The sequence below is a fragment of the Uloborus diversus genome, chromosome 8 (assembly GCF_026930045.1).
Source record: "Uloborus diversus isolate 005 chromosome 8, Udiv.v.3.1, whole genome shotgun sequence".
NCBI classification, from domain to species: domain Eukaryota; kingdom Metazoa; phylum Arthropoda; class Arachnida; order Araneae; family Uloboridae; genus Uloborus; species Uloborus diversus.
In genome coordinates this window covers 81,999,631-82,025,120 of record NC_072738.1, presented here as the reverse complement: position 1 = coordinate 82,025,120, position 25,490 = coordinate 81,999,631, and the positions used below count along the sequence as shown (strand labels likewise).

Sequence of the window (25,490 nt, the reverse complement as noted above, 5' to 3'; positions counted from 1 at the left end):
ATAAGATTTCAAAAGAATAAACTTTTAAGAAACTAGCTTAAGTTTGAAATCATATAATTCATCAAACAGTTTTAATGATGATACAAATTTTTACAATGTCCACATACATTACTATGCAAAATACTTCATACAAAATAGTTAAAAAATTAATTTTGTTATTTTTATTATTTTAATTCTTTATTTACTTATTTTAATATTAACACCATAAAAATGTGTTATACTTATGCAATTTATTCTTACTCATTGTGTTATATTTTATTATTTTTATAGTGAAAAATGTTGTTTAGTTATAATTTGACTAAAAAGGATAAAGCCCTACACTTCGTTTGTTTTCCCCACTTTGTCTACGTTTATAGCATATCACTGTCTTCCATATTAAATTTGCTTTGAATCATACTCATTTATATTAATATTATTTAAGCATGTTAGGGTGGTAAAGGTAATGACTTTTTCTTTCCTTAGTGGAAAATGTCACGTAAAAGTTACTGTGACTTGTCGAGGTGGGGGCAGATGAAGCGTCTCAAAAAAGAGGTAGCTACTGATGCCCAAAGGAAAGTTACAGAAAAATTGCAAGAGGATAGTTTTGGTGCTTGTGTTTCTGGTATTAAAAACACTGAAATTTGTGACAAAGGTTATGGAGGGTCTAATAATAGTAGTTTTGCACCACTTTCTCAAGAATCTGTTCTTGAAGAAGAAAATGAATGGCCTCCAGTTGAGGATGATTCTGATGATGATTCATCCCCCAATCTAACAGAAAGTGAATACTTACTAGATGAACTAAAAAACTGGGCTGTTCGTTTTCAGATTAGTCATGTGGCAATTTCTGCCCTTCTGTGCATCTTAAGGGTGCACAAGTGCTTCAATTTGCCGTGTGATGCCAGAACTTTACTTAAAACACCTGTATATGTTCCAGTGGAGTCTATTTCACCTGGACTCTATTCGCACATAGGTTTAGAGCTCACTTTAACCAAGCTATGGGAAAAGGTGACAGAAGTGGTGGATTCAATTCACTTAATGATTGGAATTGATGGACTGCCACTCTTCACCAGTAGCTCACAAACATTTTGGCCAATAATGGGGTTTGTTAGTAATATAGAAGTGATAAGAAGTAGAGTTTTTCCTATTGGTATTTTTTTTGGTAAGAAAAAACCCGATGATTGTTCAGCTTTTCTCAAAAGTTTTGTTGCTGAAGCTACAAAACTTGTGAATGATGGTATACTGCTCAAAGGTAAACTCGTGAGAGAATTAATACAGGGCTTCATATGTGATGCTCCAGCCAAGTCCTATGTGCTAGGCATAAAATCTCATACTGGATATTCTTCTTGTACCAAATGCAAACAAAGGGGAACTTGGGACCAAAATCGAATGACTTTTCCCTTATGTGATAGTTTGGCCAGAACTCATGACGAGTTTTTATCAAAACAAGATGAAGATTTCCATGTAAATGATACCATATTAGTTAACATTCCAAAGATTAATTTTATTTCATCATTTCCCTTAGATTATATGCACTTGGTTTGTTTAGGAGTAGTTAGAACCCTTTTTTACATATGGTTATTTGCACCAGTACCCTTAAAATTTCCTTATAAAATAATAGATTCACTTTCCTCCAACTTCATCTCCCTCTCTGGGTATGTTCCATGTGAATTTTCGAGAAAACCTCGTGCTTTAGACGAAATAAAACGATGGAAAGCCACTGAATTTCGTCAAGTTTTATTATATACTGGTCCTGTAGTGTTTTCTAAAGTTTTAAAATCTCAATATAAGTCCATCTATGAACATTTTTTAAGCCTTTCCATTGCTATGACTATTCTTTTAAGTCCTCAACATTGTTATAAACATCTTGCATATGGCAAATCTCTTTTGGTGCATTTTGTTAAAACTACTGCAAAACTCTATGGATCCCAGTATTTAACACACAATTTTCATGGTTTAACTCATATTGCTGATGATGTGTTAACATTCGGCCCTCTTGATTTATGTAGTGCTTTCAAATTTGAAAATTTCATGCAGCAATTCAAAAAATGCATTAGGAAAGGGGATAAGCCACTTCAACAGTTGATCAAAAGACTTGGTGAATTGTCAAATTCAGATTTTTGTTTTTCTAATGATTCTGGTTGCATCAATAACCCCATATTTTCTGGGCGTCACTTTTGTGGGCCTCTTTTGCCAGATTGTGATGCTTCTAGACAATATAGAACTCTAAAATATAAAACTTTTAAAATTACTACAGCACAACCAAACTCAACATGTTGCTTAAAAGATGGTAAGGTAGTAATTGTTACCAATATTGTGTTCTCTTGTAAATCCCAAGATATGGTGATAATTTACAAGGAGTTTAAAAAGAAAGAAAATTTTTTTAGTAATCCTTTTATTAATAGTTCAGACTTGGGTATTTATTTAGTAAGTGAGTTATCATCTAAATTGCAAGAGAAACCTGTTTCAGAAATTTCCCAGAAAGTAATCTTGCTCCCTTTTGAAACTCGTCATGTTGCATTTCCGATGCTTCATACAGATGTATAAATATATTTTTTTGAGAAATGTAGGTGTGGGGTACATTCTCTGACAACATATTGTTTTGTATCTCTTTTTGCTCAATAAATTGAAAGATCTAAATTAATAACAGGAACAGTAATCTATAAATATATTGATTTTTCTCGTTTAAGGGCCAATGTCAAAATATTACAACGTATACTTGTCACTGAGAATCTCAAATGTAAAGAATTTTTCAGAAGAATAAAACTAATAAATTTGTTTATTTATATGCTGTTTTAAGGTAACACATTTGTTGAACAAATGAGCATGAAGTAATGACTCATTTACTACCAACTAGTATTTGTCCTATGAAAGTTAAGATGCCCATTTTGCATTTAAAAGATTTTAAGTCTCTACAACTGATAATCTAAAAATAAATTGATGGTAATGAAAAGAGCACTTAGTAATGATCATTTTAACAATTTTAATTTCATTTAAACAATAAGAAAGATAAAAATGCTAATTTTTGATTTTCATGTTCAAATTAATCATATTAAGTAGCATGTCACTATTTTGAATATTTTTATTTCAGTACTTATACTATGAAAAATATAAGCCGTCCCTACGTCCCTTTTTTTTCTATTAATATGCAATGGAATAAAGAAATGAAGTTTAACTGTTTTTTTTTTTTTAACGATAAAATGTTCTTTATTTTGTAGTTTATCTAATGAAGCAGAAATTAATTTATATTTTCCTTTCTATATTTATACTTTATTATAATGCTATCTTAATTTTGATTTGAATCTTAACTGATCATCTACACTGAAATGTATTATATCATATTCATTAAGTTTTGGTGCATTAACCACACGAAACATCCTTTTCTATATTTTAAAAAGTATCAATAGTTATTTGAAGGTATATTTATGCAAAAGAAACACTTAGCATCCTAAAGCTTGCAAAAGTAATGTCTTAACTTAATAATTACTAACTTGGTAATGTTTTTTTTTTTTTTTTTTTCATACATTCTTATTGAATTAGTTTCAAAACTCCCAAGATATTAACTAAATAGTCACTAATTTAAGAACAGAAACTTACTGTTTTGAGATGATGAAGTCTTTTTTAAAGGAAAAATATTACCGTGTAAAAATAATTGATAAATTTTTTTATAAGCATGTTAGCAATGTTATAATTTAAAAAGTTACTGCTGAATTCCTTTAAAAAAAAAAAAAGAGCTTTTAGCATTTTAAGTAAAACATAAATGAGCAATTACAAAATTGAAGCTTTATAAAACAAAAATGGCGATTTCAACTTTCTCAAATATTGTTATTCTCAAGATTTTTTTTCCTTTCAATTTACCTCTATGAAATATTTGAGATATTTTCCAATTTTACTTGATAATATCAATTTTTTAACTATATTGATAGAATCATCTTTTTGAAGGAGGTAATAGCTGTAAAAAGTAGAAGCTCTAGAAGTTATCAAATCTTATTGTGTTTTTTAAGAATAGATTTTTGACAAAGTGGTGAATAAAGTGTTACTGCATGTACGGTGGTGACCACAATCTGTTAGGAGGGGGGTCATGGCACTTATTGTAGCAGTAAAATTGGTAGTGAAATAATTTTAAGGAATTTTTGTTCGTATTTGGAGGGGGGGGGGAAGGAGTCTACAATATGTGCAAATATATACATTTCAATATATATGTATATATATAAATGTATTGTTGCTTTTTGAATCCAAATTCTACTTTTTCATGAATGTCAGTGTACTAGCAAACACAACTTTTTTCTTCTTTCCCCACATAAACTGCAAGTAAGTTATGCAGAATAATCTCATTTTTCATGTGCTTGATTTTGAAGGCAGAACTTAATATTTACTTTGCTTTATCTTAATTTTCAGCATGTATTCAATCGTCCGGTTCGTTGAAGAGGGGGATGCACCTGGCATAGTTTGTAAATCTTGGGTTGAAAAGACTGGGAATCATTGCTTTTATCCTAACGTTGCAACGAATGAGGCCAGAGATAAATTACTGAAAAAACTGGTCCAGCCCGCTGAAAGTTGGAGAAGTTGCAGAATAAGGATTTTACGCGATTGCAGTAAGTTTCTTTAAAATGTTCTTCCTAATATGTACATTCTTAATTTCTCTGACTTATGGCACATAAAGAAGAAAGTAATGTTATAATTATTTTATTTATATGTGCACAGCATTTAAATACCAGTGGTTAACTCCTAATATTTAGCTGTCCTATTCCAAATTTTAGGGTAAAACCAGTTGAAAGCTAGTCTATATTATATTGCACTCGTAAAATAAAAGGGACATATGTTCAATTATTGCCCTTTCATTCAACCTGTGGCATGTGTGTATATGTATGTATATATATATGTGTGTGTTCATCTTAAATTAATATATTGTTTTAACTCTTTACAGACTCATATAGTGATGCAATTCACTATCTCCGTATGGCGGAAGATACATCATCTTTAGAAACAGAAGACGAGGATAGGCCTCGGAAAAAAATTCGAAGCCGCAAATTCGCTTACAGCTCCGAGGAAGAAAACAGTGAAACTTTTTCGCCTCCCAAAAAACCTGCAGGAAAAAAGGTAGAGGTGGATCAATATCCACCTCCATACAATTTTGAAAACTTGCCAACGTCACCCCAAGCAGCATCACAACGTATTTTGTCTGTTTCCGATTCGAGGAGAGAAAAAGCTGTATTGCCTTCGCCCGACATCAGCTGTCATCGAGAATCCTGCTCAAGTAAATGCAACTTTTTTGTCATATATTGAATTTTAAAGACTTTATATCATTATGATACATCCATTTGGTCTTCATTTTCAGCTTAAATCTAAAAACTATGGCTTATACTAATATTTGCATATTCCTTTATTTCTTCTAATCATCATAAGGATATAACAGGTTTGTTATTTAGTGGGGTTAATTGCCCCTCACGTTCTTTGAGATACCAACGTATTTACCTGTTAATGGACGTGGTATTTTTTAAATTTACATTGCTGTTTGGTGTGCGAACCAATGCCCCGCCTCCCCTTAAAAAGCTCGAAAAGACGGGCCTCGGTTGAATTAATGTGCGGAGGTAATAGAAATTTTATGTTAAATTTTATTTTTATGTACTTACAGGTCGAAGTACTGACTTTGGAAAGATTGTTGCATGGATGGGAGACGTGTCAGAGAAAATACTGACCCTCAATGATCTGCTAAGAACTGTGCTACAGAACCAGGAAGAATTAAAAAATTTAGCCAAAAACAAGATTGAAAGAGAGCTAGATTGTGTGGAGAACTTTGAAAGATTCCAGAGCTTGCCATTGTGTACAGATGAAGAATTCATCAAATTAAATGAAGAGATGGCAAAAGACAAAGAGGTGTGGAATTCAATGGTAAGAATTACAATGCAGTATGTTTACAATTTTTCAAGCAACACTTACTTCGAAGTACATATATTGTACCTTCTCTTAAATTATTGTGTAGTCCTCTTCAGAAAAATTGTCCCATTTCACTCCGTTTTTTTTTTGGACTTTTGCCCCCCCCCCCCTGTGCTAATGCTGAAATATCATCAAAAACAAAAATATATTTGATGCAGTTTAAAGAATTCTTGAATTATAATCATTTTATCAGAGGAAAGCCAATGTACAGAAATATTATGTTCAAGCAATTGTCTAAAGACTGCATTACATGATAATTTATTTTAAAATAATTATAAGACAACCTTTCAAAAAATTTACCTAGATTCTCGGGGTTTAGACCCTGCAAGTAATTGAGGTTGATCCAAGCAGGGACCCTCAAACCACAAATCCGACACCCAGTCTTGCATAATATAGACAAGTGCACAAACGGCATTCGCAGAAAATTTGGAAAATGCTAACTTAAGTTAATTTAAAAAAAGCAATTGAAGAATTAAAAACTAATACGATTTAAGGGTGGACAATTGGAGAAGATATGCAACCCTGTCAAACTGACATTACTTGTATTTCTTACAGGAGCTGGTTAGCGACAAAACAGATGTCTATAGGTAAATCAAGGCGTGATCAATAGAGTCAGGCTACTTTAACCTTTTTCTCTTCTGATGGTTTATTTTGTTTAATTAAATTTTAAGATTTAATGTTAACAGGCGAACATTAAATCTTAAAATTTAATTAAAGCAAATGAGTAGTTTTTGTTGATTTGTTTACAAAATTAAATATCTTCATCAAATTTTCAAGTACAAGATAGGTAGCTCATGTTATCTTAGTCAACATTTGAGCAGTTTCAGATCTACCTGAACATTTTCACTACAAAATTAAAACTAATAATGATCACGTAATTAATATTTGGACGGGGAAAGGGGATAATGGTTGTCATGTTTCTTCATTTGGTGAAAAACAAGCCTAAACTTTATGTAAATGCAGAAAAAAATTTATAAATGATTTTGAACAACTTTTTTTTTTCTCTTGCTCTTTCACAATAAATATAATTTATCCAAGGAAGAATTAGACAAAAAAAAAAAAAAAGAATTCTGCAGAAAATTTTGTATTTAGGATTTGTGTTAGCACAAAGCGTTTCATTTTATCTAAGTCTGCCGGCACCTTACCAATGGGCCAACATAGCCCTAATAATCCTACAGGAATATATAATAGTTATTGATGCAATAACTCTGAGTCATATTGTGGGGGATTGTTAATGTCGACATTGATTTTCTTGTATCAGTACTGATGTTCTACTTTTACTTTTCTTACCAGGCAAAGGTTTTGATATCCGTTGGAGGAAAGGATATGAGAACCCACATAAATAATATGCTGAGACGGGTGTTGGCGGACGAAGTTGCAGAACTTTACTCCCTTAGTGGCAAAAGCCTCTCAAAAAATGTAACGAAGAAGCAATTTCTGACGACTGAATTAACAAAGACAATTTTTTGTAAGTATGCTTTTTCATTTGAAAATTATTTATTAAGTAAAATGTATGAGCCATAATATAGTTTCTCTGAGGTTATAGGTGTTGCTAGATTGCCAGTATCATTTTTCTTATATCTATGTTCTCACCAGGATTGAAATAATCACAGATTACATAATCATTATCAAAGTAATTTACTACATGTCTGCATAGTCATATTCTAAATATTTAAATACCCTATTGTTGTAATTTGAATTATGAAAATTGGTTGTAATCAAAATGGTTATCAGACTTCATAATCAAAATCCCCCACTGCATTCACAATCACAAAAAAAGTTATACGTTCAAGTGGTGAGTAAAATTTTATAGACTAGGGGGTTACTGCCCCCCTGCTCGCTTATGCTCGCCAACCCCCGAAACTGCTTACGTTCAGATCTTTCATCTAAATGCTCCCCCCGGCCCACTACTATCTTCTTTGTAAATTATATTCAAGTGATCAAAATCACTCATTCTAAAATCAAAATCCTAATGCTAGAAATCAAAAGCTAGAACTGCACACAATGCTAGAAGTGAGTCAGCCGCGCCGCACATGTAGACAATCGTACGACGTAAACAAAGCTCATCGTTGCCAACACAGAGAAAGAAATAAAGGCTCATTTTGCGCCACGCATAAGCGATATATATATATATATATAGATAGATGATGTGAACACTTGTTAATTTTGCATTAATTATTTTTTATTCCAATTATGTGATTAACATTTTTGAATAAATCCTCTAATATGAGGATGAAAAATGCTTGCATGAACTATAATTAAATAATTGGAAGAGCCCTAATATTTCAGCATTGTATACAATTTACTTCGATGTTCCTAGAGGTAATTAGAGAGAAATTTAAAATTGTTTTTTACTAATTTCATGTTAAAATGTTTGAGCCTTCAGCTAAAAATTTATTGTTGATAATAATCATTGATGAGCAACACTTTATTTAAATGTCTTAAAGCAATATACATAATTATGGCAATTTGTATAAGAAAACAACGTAACACACTGGCAAACTTTCAATGTAAGTGCTAGAGAAGTTTGAAGAATCTGAGCCACATCTGAAGTGTATCCCTAACTTGCTTTGAATTTTTCATGTTTGTTATTGTAATAGATTACAATGTCTGGTAATTGACTCCAAACCTGGTTCTTCCAGGATACAGAAAACCTGCAAAAGTGTGTGGGAGGTTTAAATATCCCTTCTGACTTGTTGATTTTTCTATTTATGGACTTCGTTAAATGCAGCAGACCTTCATTTTGTGCAGTTTTGATCATATGGTTTAATTTTTTTTTTTTTTTGTGTGTGTGGTTTTGACATTTAAACTCATAAATTTTACCCTATTTCAAAATCCAAGCTGCTGAAATTGCAAACAAAATGCAATGAACTGCAATTTCTAGTGCTATTATGTATGCTTGTGCTACCTTCAATTCTAGACAATGGTAGATAATCTTAATTTGTTTTTGTAGAAAGATTGAGACAAAGAAGTGATGAGAGTAATCACAGATGCATGAAGCCTAGCAAAGGAAAATTCACTTTGAAAGAAGTATCATGACCAGCCCTTTTCAAAGTTAGCACAAAGCATTCGCTACCTTGCCAAATGCGATAAAATCCCAAATCTGGCAAAAAAAAACTTAAATTTGGCTGAAGTATTGGCGCTCGAAAAATTCTGATATTTTTACTGAGAAAAGTATATGCATCATTGTAGAGAAAATATAAAATATTAATTCCAATATGTTTAAACTAATTTTCGACTAAGACTTGAAATTTGGCAAATTTATTGGCTAACAACTTGAAATCCTCAAAGTTAAGTTTTTTTTTATGAGGATAAGTTTTTTCTTTATCAATGGAACCTGACATATTTTAGCAGAAATCTTGAGTCTTGATTTATGTGGCATTTTTATGGAACTGCTTAAAATGTGGGTCTGTTCTGTGAGAGCTATGACTTATCCCATTGTTTATTATTGTATGTTTTTAGATGCTTGTCGCAGGGTGTACAAAGATCAGGGAACAGACTCAGTAATAAAGCTAGCAATAGGAGACTGGCTCAACCAAGCCAAAGTCAGAAGAACCCGAAGGTTATTATGATTTTTATTGTGAAAATTTAAGTTTCTAAAATGAAAATGCTCAAGTTTAATTACTATGATTTAGTAAGAAAGGTTCAAAAGTACACTTTTTGATAATTAATTACTCTCTGTGTGACCTACTTGACTATCATGTTTCCAGCCTCAACTCTTTCGGATGAATTAATTCTTATTACATCCTGACATTTAGACTTATGAGCTAAATCTCACATGATCACAATCTCTTGCTTGTATTAATTATACAGGGCCCAAAATGTCAATAAATGCAAAATACGAGGATAGTTTCACTTTCGAAACAAGAAACTAAAATGTTCATTTTCCATAACAGAAGAAATTTCTAAGTATATTTAAAAGGAAATCATTTAAACATGTGACTACTCTTTATACATATTCTCTGTAGGATTGATACTGAGTGTTTTTATGTGAACTGTAAGCAGAAAATTCTTAAATCACAAGTTAAATGTTTAACTGATCTTAATACATCTTTTTTTATTTCAGGATGCAAAGACAAGAACAAAATGTATCTGAATTATAAAATGTATACAAATTGAAAGCTTTTTTTTTTTTTTTTTGTAAAAATGCCTAATAAATTGTTTTATTAATTTTTTGTCTTTTATTAATTTTTATTGTTATTCACATATTTAGGTTTGAGAACAGATGTGTGCTCGCTATGTATTTTAATCATTGGGAAAAAAAATCAATAAATCAACTGCAGTAATTTTATTTTCCTCTTTATTTCAGCCATTCAGTCAACTTTCACACCACTTCCTGTGGTTCTACTTCAGTGTACAGCTATATTTTGATAATTATTCAAAAAAGAAAAAAAAAGTTTATAAATGCAAACTTAAAGTTCTGTAGTAGGATTAGCTTGTTCTGTAATTACATGTTCAAAATGAAAAATAGGATGAATGCATGGTTATGGGTTTAATAAATATAAAAATAATAATAGGTTGCTAGTAAAGTATTAAATTTGTAGTATTTTTAAAATAACTTTAAAAAGACACAGCCCTTCTCTTATATGGCACAAAAGTTTTACTTCAATTAATCATGGGTGTATTTATTTATATGTACATAATTAAAGTTTCATATGTCATGTTTCACTAAATTTTTCCCAATTCACTCAACTTTTAAATAAAGTTGTTCAAAAAACTTATGGATGTAACAACTAATGTCTTGCTAGCTCAACGTGTTGGGTTGTAGAAATCACTCGTACCAATATCCTGGAAGTTTGAAATTTCAAAAAGTGGACATTTTATTTTAAGTAATGAAGTACCAATGTCACTTATATTTAAAGTCATTACAGTAAATTTCGATGGGGCTCGGTCACCAATTTTGAACAGTAGATATCAACTTTCACAACTACTTCTAGTAAAGCTAGAAATATATGCGATACGATGCTGTTCTGAAGAACAAAGATTTACTTCCGACCACAAATGAGACTTAAAAGCTACATTTTAAAGGTAGAGAGGGCCGCATCTATAAGTTTTATAAGGGTCGGCTACAGATGTGTGTTAGTTTCCGAGTTACATACAGTTTTAAAAATTGAGTTTTAAATGTCAAATTTTTTCTTTCCCCCTTCATGCAAATAAAATTAATCTAAGCTTGATATTGCCAATTTTATAGCATCTGTGGGCAGGCATTATTATTTGATATTCATTTATAGCTAAACAGTTTATCTGGAATGCTTTAAGGATTGACACAGTGAAATAATGCATAGTTACTTCATATATAAAAATGTCTGTATAATTTAAATTATACATAATTGTATGCATTAAAAAATTTATGAATTGCGATTTACATTATTTACCAGTTTACATCAAGTTTGACACGACAAAACTTGCCTTTTTATTAGTTTGCTACAAAGTTACGGCAACTTTGTTACAACAAACCTAAATTTCACTCTAGTTTGCCACACATTTGCAGCAAATTTGATGGCAAATTTACTTTTCGGTTTAGTTTACCACAAATTTGCAGTTAACTTGATGTGACGAGGGAGGTTATTTAAAAACTTGATTTAAATGTGCTTTAAACTAGTTATGACAAAGCTAAATCAGCTGCAAATTTGTCATGGCAAAGTTAAGTGTAAGTTAAATTTGCTGCAAGTTTTACATGGCAAAGCGAAGTTTGAAAAGCGTTTGCAGCTAATTTGTTACTGCAAAGCTAAAATAAAAATGAACTTGCTGCAACTGTAGTATGACAAAACTTACTTTTCTACTAGTTTGCAACAAACCTGCAGCACACTTAAAAAGACTTGCATGGCAAACTTGCTGAAGGTTAAGAACGTGGTGACTTCAAGGCTTGCATATGTTTGCCCCAAATTTGATTCAAACTTACGTCAAGGCGCGTCACGTCTGCTGCAAGTTTGCAGAATTGCAAAGCGAGACTTGCAGCAGGTTTGTTGCAAGCAAAAAATGCTATCTGGGTCGGGAGGGGGGTCTCCGCGATATTGAGTGGGGGTTCGCCCTTACCCTTCGGGGGGGGGGGGGACACCCTTGCAAAAAGAAGACTGTTCGGTAAAAGTGCTAACCTTTTGGTTCAAATAAGTGCTTATTTGAAACGCGAGCACTTATTCTTTGGATCAAAAGTCCGGATTTTGCATTATATACACGAACTTTACTTTTTTTTTCTTTTTTTTTACATATTTATTTATTTTGTCTGTTTTAATTGTTTCCAAAATATGCCAAACATATCTGAAGAAAACTTCCCAGATAGCATTTTTTGCTTGCAGCAAACTTGCAACAAATTTGCTTTGTAATTCTGCAAACTTGCATCAAATTGGATGAGACAAGTCTGCAAGTCAGATGCAAACAAGATGCAAGCTTATGCAAGCCTTGCTTTCCCCACGAAGTGAACTTGCAGCAAGTTTATCCTGCAAGTCTTATCAAGTTTGCTGCAAGTTTGTTGCAAACTAGTAGGAAAGTCATTTTTGTGGTATCAAACTTGCTGCAAGTTCAAAGCAACTGAAGCTTTGCTGTGACAAGTTTGCTTCAAACTGAGCTTTGTCATATCAAATTTGCTACCAGTTCATATCAAATTTGCATAGCATTTTTTTGCTTGCAGCAAACTTGCTTTGCAATTCTGCAAACCTGCATCAAAATGGATGGGACAAGTCTGCAAGTCTGATGCAAGCCTTGTAGTCCCCACGAACTGAACTTGCAGCAAGTTTGTCCTGTAAGTCATATCAAACTGTTGCAGGTTCACTGCAAATTTGCTTAGGTGCACCAAATTCTGAAAATTTTTTGCAAACTAATAGAAATGCTTGTTATACCAAATTTTCAACGAATTAGTGAATAAGCAGCCATCTTTAACAAAAAGTATTGTGAACCCACTGCAAACTAGAACATACTTTTATTGTATTCATTGCAGAAATATTTGTAATCGAACAAACTTTATTGTATTAAAAATTTGAATTTATAATACTACACTCCTTTGAAAAAAATCAGGTCTCAAAATTAGTAGCATTTCTAGCAAACAATTATTTTAGTTTTAGCAATAATTGTAGAAAAATATTTTACACCTATAAAAATATAATTAAATTAAACAATGAATATTTATGTTATGCATCCAAGAGAAGTTTGTAATAGTTTGCAATAAGTTAACAGTACCTTTGATCTGATTCACGAAAATTTGATACAACAAAACTTTTATGTTTTCAGAAAATTTGCAAATTATAACGCAAAGTAAAACTACTGCTAATTTTAGTTTTTCTCTAAACAAATTCTCACTTGTTTTTTAATGAAGGATTAAAACCTTTTCAAAATTTTATATCCCAATTTACACAATGTAATACACTAAAACCTGTGAAGTTGACCACCTGTCTAAGTTGACCGCTTTTATCAGACACGGAATTGGCCCTTTTCATATAAATCTACCTTTGTAAGTTGACACTTGTTTAAGTTGACAACTAAAGTAATGCACCACAGGTGGTCAACTTATACAGGTTTCACTGTACTAGCTTTATTTACCAATTAAAATTTGAATAGGGCATTTCATTTTTCTTTAACAAAAATTCTCATGCATTCATCAAATGCTGTAAAAACAATGTTAATTATATACAGGTGAATGTTAATTTAAACCCAATTAGTAAGTAAATTTGAATACTTTTTTTTTTTACTTTATTATTTACTATGTAGGATTTGATTCAGGCGTAAAAAGTATGCTAATCTGTGATCATACATTCATCTAATTTTATGAAGAACAGTTGATTATCAAGCAGATGAACACAAAACAAATCCCAAATTCAATGTAACATTATATTATTATTAAATAAATTAATTTGTTTTTGGTTATTGAACTGGCATTTAGTTCACGGTCTCATAGCGACCTTCTAACAAATTTGAGTACAGGAAGTAAGGTATAGGTCAAATTGTACAAGTTGTACTGAATAACATTGAATTGATACAGTAGACTTCTCCAGAAATGTTAATTTTTGCTATTATTTAATAAAATATACTTGTTAAAATGCACAATTCAAACTAAATTATATGGAGAATAAATTACTAGTAAATTATTTTTTGGACGTTTTTTTTTCTATGATATACAAATATGGCACAAGCATCAATTAAATAAACTTTTACTCTACGGAGACTTTTCAGTTTTGTGGTAACCCTATTCTCAGCAAACACAAAATAAAAAATTTAAAAAGACAGTTATAATAAATCAATACAGACTGTTTATTAACAATAATTACAAACAAATTGTCCAACAGTATTTACAGAATATTATAATACATCAATTCTTCACACTTTTCTTCAGGTCTTTGTGTCCTAAAAAAAAAGCATTGTAGAAAAATTATAAGTTTTACTTTCATTAAAGAATTCTGCTAACAGTAGTCTTAAAGACAGGCATAAACTATAGTTTCCCAGTTATGAACCCTACTCGCATTAAAGGGGCTACTTGAAAACCACCAATTGCTAATGTTAACTTAAAGAGAAATATATTTTTAATGTTATATTTGCATTTATTTTCAAATCTTTTTTCAATGGAGAGCTTTTGTTACCACACAATTTCGGCTTTTTACTTCTATTAAAAATGAAGAATCTGTGCTGGTAAGTTTTATTACTTTTGGAGACATTTTCACTTTTGAAACATGTTTTAAAAGAAAAATTAGCCTTGTATTCCCAAAACTATTTAATGCAAAAATAATCGCCAGCACTGAAATGCAAACTAGACCCGTTAAAACATTATGGTTCTGTGGCATTAACATAAGTGATCATTTTTACAAGATCAGGAACTGATTTACAGATCCCCAAACTCTGGGCGCAAAGCAGATTAAGCCTTCTAATAGAATGAACAAGCTAATATGAATAGTTTAAAATCCCAGTATCAAAATATAATTTTTCAGATGATAGCAAATATAAACAGTGCGAAGCTTCTTTTAGAAGTACATCAAATGAAGCAGTGAGAAGCGAAGGGATGTAAGTGGACATATGCAAGTTTTGAATAAAATGACTTTAAAGATAACGTCCTAAGTGGACTAACATTGATTTTTTTTAAAGTCATGCTGTACAGCAGCACGTTCCAGGGTTAGGTTGCCAACCTTGGAGAAACAATTTGACAAGCATCTGTAGCAGGGTTGGCAAGATTTTGGACACAACAGTAAAAACCACGGTTTTTACCGTCCTGTCCAAAACTACATTTGAGAAACTATTTTGTGAGAAAATATCAAAAACACAACAAAATGCATCAAAGTATGTTTTATATTGAATATTCATTCAATGGTGAACATTCAAGTATAAAAATATATGTAACTGAATGATACAGCTAATTCTAATCTAGTTACATAGAAGTTGAATTCATCATTAAACATTCCAAATTGTACGCATTTTTTTTGTTTCATAATAGTAACCAAACTTTTTGGCATTTATGCACGTGTGCAAAAGAAAGTGTTCAAAATATAGTTCAATAATTGACTGAAATGCAATAAATAGTTACAGAATGTATATTGTATATTATATTAAAATATGAATTTTTAAAAAAATGCACAAGTTGTAAAATTTTAGTGAATGTATTTAATCAATTTATTATTCTTTAATCTATCGTTAAAAAAAAATGTTAGAATATCATGTAAAACTTGAACGCAAAAACCATTAAAAAAATTTTTTTTCCACCAAAAAATTACATTTAACAACATTGTTCCGAGTTATAAATGGAACTGAAACTAGTTGTCTTGGTGGTGCAGTGAATTTCTTTTCATAACTCTACCAACCAGACTTAGATAAAATGAAAAGCTTTCTGCAAACACAAATCTTAACTGGAAAATTTTCTGCAAGTAATTATGTTGCCTAACTCACCCTTGAATAAAGAATGAAATTTATACTCAAATATGAAAAAGGACAAAAAAAAGCTAAAAACAATCATTTAATTTTTTTTTTACAATAACATATAGTTTGTTCTTAATTTTCACCAACTGAAGAAAACTGCTAAAACCGTTATTTTTTCACACATGTGCTTTAAAAGGCTTTTGGAGAAAGGCTTTAACAGAAATAAACTGGGATTTTTTTTTTAAAAATTCCCTTAAAAAAATTTTTATTATTGTTTTTATTTATTTTTTTATTAACATTGGCAAAAAATTGCTGCAGAGCCAAAAATTTTCTGCAAACGCCGTCCGCGCGTTCGTCTATATTATGTAAGACTGCTACCAACTGTTACTAAGAAAGTTTTTGCATAATAGAGTTATGGGCAATTTGTTTAAGTAAACTATTTATTAATGAACCTTTCAGAGAAAATACTAATACACCATTGATCACCTGATAGCTATAACTTTTTTTTTGAGCCATGACGTCCTTTCGGATATAAGATTTCTCTACGTATGCCGACAGAGTGGTGTTAGGCGTTGGCCTCTTACGCCGAAAGGCGCAGGTTCAAACCTGGCTGCAGTTGGTGGATTTTCAAGATGCAAAAAATCGACAACCATGTCGTATGATTGGCATGTTGAATATCCCTCGAGTGTTAAACTCCTTGGGCAATTTCGCATCAAAAAGAGCCCAGCTGCCTCCATCTGCTGGGGAAACTGAATGTCAAAAATCACAAGACAATGACATCTGCCGATAGCGGTGCCACATCGTTAAATTGCACAAGGTTCTGCAAAGTGTAAAGCCTTAATGCAGCCCCATTAAAAAATAATAATAAAATAAAGAAATAAAGACAGAAAAAAAAATGATTTTCCGACGGCTCAGTAAAACTGTGTCTATTGTGAGGCTCTGAGAAGTTGAGATCCGACTCAGACAATGTTTAGCTCTGTTTCGGAAACAAAGGAAGGGGTAACAAAATAAGAAGGGGTAGGCAATAAGTTGAGTTGAAAAACTTTCTTAGTAGTTTTCAAAAATATTCCAACTAAAATCCGAGCCAATGACACGTCCATTTTTCATTTAACTCCTCTAAAACAGGTAAACATAGTTAAGGTCACACCTCAACTAACCAGAGCTGCACTATAAGCATAACTAGCAAAAAAAAAAAAAATAAATAAATAAAATAAATAAATAAATAAAATAAAATAAATAAATAAATAAAAATAAAATAAAATAAATAAATAAAAATAAAAATAAAATAAATAAATAAATAAAAAATAAAATAAAATAAAATAAATAAATAAATAAAAAAAAGTAAAATAAAATATATAAATAAATAATCAAACGAAAAAAAAAGAAAGGAAGAAAGAAAAAACGGGGAAAACTCCGAATACGAAAAAATGTAAAAATTAAGTAAAATTTAATTTTATTTACTATTGTAGCACTTAAAACAGAGTTAATTGTTTTCTGGAAAGCAGTTTTTATTTTTTTCTCCCCCCACCCATTCTTCCCTTCTTTTTCCCATTTTCTTCTCTTTTCCCCATTTTCTTTCCTTTTCTCCCTTTTCTTCTTCTTTCCCTTTTTTTTTCTTTTTTAGGGGGGGGGGGCGGGGAGGGGCACGGTGATATAACTGACAAGAGAAAGCCTTGGCTCTCTGCGGCCCTGCCGTCACTTGCCCCGTAACAGAGAAGAGGTTCTCCTTGCATTTGCACTAGTTATCTCGAAATTTTTAGTTTTGTTCTTAGTTCTAAGGAAAGAAAAAATGTGTCATAAAGACATGCGATAGAAGTGAAACTTTTATCTTCCTTTTTTTTTTAAATATTCTGAACTGTCACTTCACTCACACGTTTTCTTTCACCCACACTCTTGTTCTTTCTGCGTCTGACTTAGGCATATCCTATCGGCAACAAAATTGTATAGCTTAATGAAGAAAATAGATTATTAAAAACAACGAGAAAAGTGAACAGTACTCGAAATCCGCTTTTTTATTGTTTCCAAAAACAATGAAAAATTTTAGTAATTATAGAGTAAACTTTGTTAATAAAAGTTAACTAACTGATTTCAAGTCTGAACTTAAGTAGTGTGGCTAACACTTTAAACTGATTACTTTTGACTTGAGCTTGCTCTATTTCAGCCTTGAAGTTAATTTGTTAAATTTTTTTTACAAATCTAACTTTATACGTAATTACTCTCAAAATTACTATTACTATTCGTAGTCAGGGGCGTGCACAGAAATTTTGGGTCCGCCACAAATGACTTTTACGCCCCCTCCATATTGTTTAACCCTATATTGCACCCCTCATTTTAAAAGTATTGGGCTCCTTTTAGGCTCAGGCCGGGCCAGCAGATGATCTTTTTTCCCACCTGTGCACGCCCCTGCTCGTAATTACTATTATTTTTCATCGTTTTTGGCAACACTTAAAATGCAAAAGCATTTTAACTTTTAAATAAGTTACTTTTTATTATTCTTTGAAAACAATTAAAAAAAAGGAAGTAGATTAAATTTATAATTACTCTTAATTTTCAATATTTTTGGCAGCAATTAAAAAACGGAAGTATTTTAACTTTAAAATTACTATTTTTTTTTATTGTTTTTGGAAGCAATCAAAAAGCGGAAGTATTCTGAATTTATAATTACTGTTATTTTTCAATGTTTTTGGCAACAATTAAAATACAACTACGTCACATAAAAAGCTAATCATAAAAGCGGATCAGAATTTCAAAGCACCTCCCATAAGATGTTTCACTTCAAAAGAGGAAAAAAAAAAATGAGTCGACACTAAAATACAAGAGAATGTCTTGGTACTGGATAAAATAATTCTAAAACTAAACGACACCAGATTTTTCTGCCTTATTAAATATTATCTTCAGGTTAAAATGACTTTCATCTGTAAAGGAAATAACTATATTTTTTTTCCACGACACGTACAAAACCTCAGCTAAGTCAAAAAAGTATCTCCAAATCTACTTTATGAAAAATCTAGCATTCTGCAAATTTTTCTGAAGATGACTATCACTCAAATACAAAATTAGCACTTATTACCGGGGTAAAAGGTCCGGGGTTTTAGTAGGTACGTCTCGCATCTCCTGTATATATCTAAATTTGCTGTCTTTGCCGGCTTCCTTTCCACGCGCTCAAAGCAGGAATTTTTTCGGAACACTTTTGACATAAGTTTTTTTTAGCGTGCTCTGCTGATTCACTAATGTTTCAACAAGTGAAAGTTAATCCCTAATTAGTTGTTCTTTTACAAGCTCCCGTTTCATTTTCTTTTACTTGCCGTCTTAGAGCGTTGGGGAGGGAAGAAAAAGTTTGTAACAGTAGTCTTTAATTGTTTCTCCCTCAACGGTTCTTTTTTTTAGTTTTTTCTTTCTTCTCCTTCTTGGAATGATGCTCTTTCGTCGCTTCCTGAATTAGATGTTTCTGCACCTGGTAGAATATGGGGTTTTAAGAAATAAATGCTCGAAATAATTTAATTGCACCCATGAAAACACACGGTAAAAATTTTTTTCGAAACGTTATGGGAAAATAATAGGCAGCTGATGCGCCTAATTTCTCCAAATAACAGCGGAAATCAAATAAGCAAGCTTGTTCAGTATAGCTAAAGAACAATAGATGACAGTATTCAATAAAATGAAAAATGAAAGTCTTGCATAAACTGTGCTTCACCTTCCCACGACAGTTTTTTGTTATTGAAAACAAAATATAACAAACAGTTATCCTTTGTGAGGATGTATTTTTCCAATTTTATATGATTTTTTTTCTCAATTTATCTCATCAAAATGAATATATTTCAATATATAGTAATTTACTACTTTGCTTAAAACCCCATCCATCAGAGTAAAATGTAAAACAATGAAATACTTGAAACATTTAGCAATTCTGCCTAAAAACTTGGTTTTTAAATTTTGAAAACACTCCTTTCAGTGGCTTCAGTTCGATTTTTAATTTTCAAATAGGCTTGCTTCTTTTTTGAAGGAAAATAAGGAAGCACATTCAGATTAGCTGTGGGTGGCAACGAGCTAAATTCCATTATGAAAACTTCCATAATTTATTGATGAATATCTAAAACATTTTGACAGTTTTTATTTATTTATTTATTTTTTTTCGAGTAATCAATATTTTATTAACTGTTTTCTATTTCGAATAATTTCTATCTACAAAGTAAGCATGTTTAAACTTTGACGCTTAAATAATTTGGTAACGCTGGAGGAAGTGTAACGAATGGAGAACCACTCGATATTGTTTTGGAAAAAGGGAGCCTTAGAGTTTTATCGCTCCACTATCTTTTAACTTGTACTATATTTTAATTTCTACTATCTTATACTGATATAGTACAAACTTTACCAAGACTATTATTGTTTTTTTAAAAAAAAGAAATATATACATATTTTTATTCAATTTGCAGCTTTTTCACACAGTGAAAGACTAGTCAATTGCGTTTGCTTAATTTCTTTGCCTGTCAATTTTTGAGACACAAAATGAAAAATTCAAGTTAGAATATAAACCTCTAGTAAAAGGGATAAAGAAACAAGTAAATGACCCATTTTTACTTAATTTTACAAAAAAGGAATTATTGTATTCGTGAAAAAATTTTCACTCAAAAATCAACCTTCATTTCCATTTCGCTCACTCCCGAATGAATGTGGAGTTTTTTTTTTCTCGACTCGACCACACGTGGATAAGTGCCTAAGAACGTATAGATACGCGAAATATCCATTTTGACAGTTCCCAAGTTAGTTACAACGAGTTTTCTCGTGACGTCTGTATGTACGTATGTATGTATGTATGTATGTGCGTATGTATGTCGCATAACTCAAGAGCGGTAAGTCATAGAAAGTTGAAATTTGTTACGTAGACTCCTAGTGGGATCTAGTTGTGAACCTCCTCTTTTAGTTGCATTCGGGTGTTTCTATGGGGGACTTTTGCCCTTTTTTGGGAGGAAATCATTGTTAATTTCGATGTAAACTCAAGTGGTGTTACAATTTGGCGGACACTTGGCGATATATCGCCAGTCTTTTTGTCGCCAAGTTTTGTCACCAAATTGGCGACAAATTTGGCGATATTTAAAAAATACATTTATTTTTTTACTTCCTTTTACAAAAAAGGAAGTATTGTATATGCGAAAAAAATTTCGCTCAAAAATTGGCCTTAATTTTCATTTTGCTCACCCCCGAATGAATGTTCAGTTTATTTTTCAACCCGACCACACGTGGATACATGCCAAGGAACGTACAGACACCCGAAATATCCATTTTGACGACCTCCGAGTTAATGACAACGAGTTTTCTCGTGACGTCTGTATGTACGTATGTATGTGCGTATGTGTGTATGTGTGTATGTATGTCACCTCAAGAACGGAATGTCCTAGAAAGTTGAAATTTGGTCCTTAGATTCCTAGTGGAGTCAAGTTGTGCCCCTCCCTTTTTGGTTGCATTCGGATGCTCCAAAGGGGGACTTTTGCCCATTTTTGGGGGGAAATCATTGTTAATTTCGATGTAAACTCAAGTGGTCTTATAATTTGGCGGACACTTGACGATAGATCGCCAGTCTTTTGGTCGCCAAGTTTTTCGCCAACTTGGCGACAAATTTGGTGATTTTTTTCTTTTCTTTTTTTTTGAGCAATCACGATTGCTTATTGCTTTCATTTGACTGTTTTGATGTGCTATCATTTTATTTTCCCGAGAGCACCCTCGGCAGCATCACCATCGACCGGATCCTCATGATGCTGCTCCTATAGCGAAAACCGTCTCCAGGTTGCATCCATATACTACACACACATACATACACACACCTACACACACATATATAATATATATATATCTACACACACATACACAAACACACACACACAAACGCGTACATACAGACACCTACACAAACACACACACACCTACACACAACTACCCACACACTCATACCTGCACACAGACACAAAGACATATGCCTACACACACACACACAACACACACACGCATACATACAGACACTTACACAAACACACCTACACACAACTACCCACACACTCATGCCTGCACACAGACACAAACACATATGCCTACACACAAACACACATACCCAACCCACACACACAACACACACACGCCTACATACATACATCTACACACATACACAAATACATACACACACGCATACATACAGACACTTACACAAACACACCTACACACAACTACCCACACACTCATGCCTGCACACAGACACAAACACATATGCCTACACACAAACACACATACCCAACCCACACCCACAACACACACGCCTACACACACACACACACACATACTCGTGATTGCGAAAAACATAATTTGAATTCAAGATGTGAAAATTCAAATTAATTTTTTTTAATTTAAATCTGGTTTCAATTTGGCCACTATATATTTAGAGAGTAAACTACTGAATCATATTAAAACTACCAATAATGAGAAAATGACATTAAATTGGAGTAAAAGAAGTCATGTGAGGCACACACACATCAGCTCGTTCAGTTCGCAAAGGAGTTTTAACGATGCAGAAAAGAAAGTTTCGTGTTCACCGTAGAATGTCTTGCACTGGTTATAGAAGAGTGCTTCTAGCTGTTCAGCTCAACTGAAAAAAATATGGCGGAACTGGTTGACACAGGAGCTGTGTTTTTATCGAATAAAATCAGCTTACATTTTGAAATTGAGAATGTTGAATTGATAAATTCAACTGTATTAACTGAAACTTAATTTGATTTGTTGTTTCAGCATATATTCAACATTATCAGATTATTTTAATCATAATCAATAAAGGCATCGCTATACTTCCGTTGGCCATTCCCGCCATTGCCATTATTTAAAAAAAAAAAAAAAAAAAAAAAAAATCACTTTCCCGAATGGACTTAAAATCACCAACCTTACCAGCCGAAAAAGCTAGCCGATTGCGCCACATAGGTTTTGCTGTAGCTAAATTGTTGAACGAGATAATATAAACAAAATCTGCGCATGCGCTTTGAAGGTAGGAGGTGAAAAGCTTTTTATGTGATTTTATGCAGAACTTCGTTTATCCGGCCCTCGTTTGTCCAGACACGCGAAATATCCGTAATGATGATTCCCGAGTTAAATACAACGAATTTTCTCCTGACGTCTGTATGTGCGTATGTATATATGTATGTGCGTATGTATGTATGTACGTGCGCATGTGCGTATGTATGTCGCATAACTCAAGAGCGGTAAGTCGTAGGAAGTTGAAATTTGGTACGTAGACTCCTAGTGGGGTCTAGTTCTGAACCTCCCCTTTTAGTTGCATTCGGGTGTTTCTAAAGGGATCTTTTGGCCCTTTGGGGGGGGGGAATCATTGTTGATTTCGATGTAAACTCAAGTGGTGTTATAATTTGATGGACATTTGGCGATATATCGCCATTTTGGCGATTTTTAAAAAAAAAATCTGTTTCAGTTTGGCCATTGTTGGTGATATTTAGGGAGTAAACTATTGAATCACATTAATATTGCCAGTAATGGGGAAATGACATTAAATTGGAGTAAAAGGAACTCATGTGATGCACACATCAACTCGTTTGATTTTGGTTCAGAAAAAAAAATAGAAGTTTATAATGCACGCAAAAAAAAAGAAAAAAAAAACAGAAAGAAGGAAAGAAGGGGGAAAAAAAGGAAAAAAAACCCGAAAATTATTAAAATTATTTTTACTTCCTTTTATAGAAAAGGAAGTATTGTATTTGCAAAAAAAATTTCACTCAAAAATCAACCTTAATTTCCATTTTGCTCACCCCCGAATGAATGTTGAGGTTTTTTTTTTTTCGACCCAACCGCACGTTTATATATATGCCTAGGAATGTACAGACACCAGAAATATCCATTTTGACCATCCCCGACTTAATTACAACGAGTTTTCTCGTGACGTCCGTATGTACGTACGTATGTGCGTATGTGTGTATGTATCTCGCAAAACTCTAAAACGGTATGTCCTAGAAAGGTAAAATGGGTACGTAGACTTCTAGTGGGGTCTAGTTGTGCACCTTCCCTTTTGGTTGTATTCGGATGTCCCTAAGGGGGTCTTTTACACCTTTTTGGGGAGAAATCATTGTTAATTTCAATGCTAACTGAAGTGGTGTTATAATTTGTCAAACACTTGGCGATATATCGCCAAGTTTTTGACCGCTAAGTTTTGTCGCCAACTTGGAGAAAAATTTGGCGATTTTTTTTTTAAATTTTTAATTCTGGTTTTAATTCAGCCAATGCTGACGATATTTAAAGAGTTAACCACTGAATCACATTAACATTGCCAATAATGGGGAAATAAATCTGTGTAAGACGTTTTTTTTCTTTGCTTCGGTTCTCAAGACACTAGGGGTGAAAATATTTAGTGTTTCCTTGCTTACTCCAAGGCACTATTATCATTAAATTGGAGTAAAAGGAAATCATACGATGCACACATCAGCAAATTTTATTTCAGAGATCTATGTGCAAACCAATAAGACATATAAAAAACTTTTACTCTATTCTTTTGAGAATAGTTCAATGAAAAATCGATAAAGTAATCTGCTGAATTTTATAGAAAGTAATGAATAATTCGTTGAGCAGACAAAGAAAAGGTTCTGGGTAAACAATATCGCTTCTGAGGACAATTTTCAGCTGCCGTGTCATTGTTCAGAACGAAAACATCGTTTTGTGAAGTAATAATGACAGGGTGGTTATAAACTAGAATGACGAAAGAGATAATTTTAATTTTAGGTCTCTGCAAATGAGTATCACAGGAATGAGTTTCCAAAAGCGTCCTACTGAGCTTTGAAAAGGTGTATTCTACATTTTTCTTGTTAAACATTTCGGCTATTAAAACAAAACAGGAAGTGATTTTCTAGCGAACCCTCGTATATATAAAGCGAATGATCGATTAACGCTCTTGGCGTCATCAATAAAGAAACTCGCTCCACGGCATGATAATTTGGTAATATTTTTTGGTAATGTTTGACTTGCATGGAAAGGCTTTATTTTGACGAGACTGAACTGAATCCGGTATCTTTACTATTTTATTGGTAAGACTGGCATTTTAGGAGAATGAAGAACCGAAAAAGTGGTCAACAATGAACGCTACCTACTGGAGTTTAGGGTTAATCCACTGGAGTTTAGGGTTAAAATGTCAACTCTCAAAATATCACCAAACAGGCAATTGCTTCGTTCAAACGTAGAAGCAATTTCACCTGACACACCTTGACGGGCAATTTTCTAGCAATGAAGAAGAAAGAAGAAAAAAGTAAAATGAATACTAATTTATCATGTATACGCTCGATTTATAAGCCTGTGCAATTACTATTGTTTGGTTGTGGCATCAATACTTTTTTGAACTTAAACCCTACAGGGAAACTACTGAAAATCATATTTGTCAGCTTATCCAGAATTGCTCTACTGCTTGCAATACCCATGTTCTTAATCTCAACAAGCGCTTTCTATTATGAAGCTTCGCTAAGCAGCATTGCACCATCAGTTGTTATGCTCACTGCTATGAATATGCATTTTCTTTTGATACGCAAAAGTAGCAGCATATCAGAAGTACTTAATGAAGTCTGTTCTCTATCTTCAACAAGAATTTGTATGCTAAAATATGGAAAAGTAAAGTTAATTGTTTATTTTATGACTGTCCTGCCAGTACTTTCTCCAATAAGCATTTTGGTTGGTCAACTAATCATAAACGATGACATGAGACTAAATTTTACAAGAAAGTATTA

At 32.4% G+C, this 25,490-nt stretch overlaps 1 protein-coding gene across 1 annotated transcript; it reads left to right on the top strand.

Moving 5' to 3' along the window:
- Positions 1-468: 468 nt before the first annotated feature.
- LOC129228450 (uncharacterized) lies at positions 469-10,062 on the top strand. The gene is made up of 6 exons (XM_054863131.1): positions 469-757; positions 4,904-5,233; positions 5,612-5,868; positions 7,207-7,381; positions 9,376-9,475; positions 9,980-10,062. Exons 1-6 carry the CDS (start codon positions 469-471, stop codon positions 10,014-10,016), a joined length of 1,188 nt encoding a protein of 395 aa, XP_054719106.1. The 3' UTR covers positions 10,017-10,062.
- The last annotated feature ends 15,428 nt before the right edge of the window (positions 10,063-25,490 follow it).

Bases quoted from the DNA above. Each gene is read 5' to 3' on its own strand.
- LOC129228450 (XM_054863131.1), top strand. From the start codon at position 469: ATGTCACGTAAAAGTTACTGTGACTTGTCGAGGTGGGGGCAGATGAAG. The intron at 5,869-7,206 runs GTAAGAATTACA...TTTTCTTACCAG, and splicing joins AAGAGGTGTGGAATTCAATG to GCAAAGGTTTTGATATCCGT. The intron at 9,476-9,979 runs GTTATTATGATT...TTTTTATTTCAG, and splicing joins AAAGTCAGAAGAACCCGAAG to GATGCAAAGACAAGAACAAA.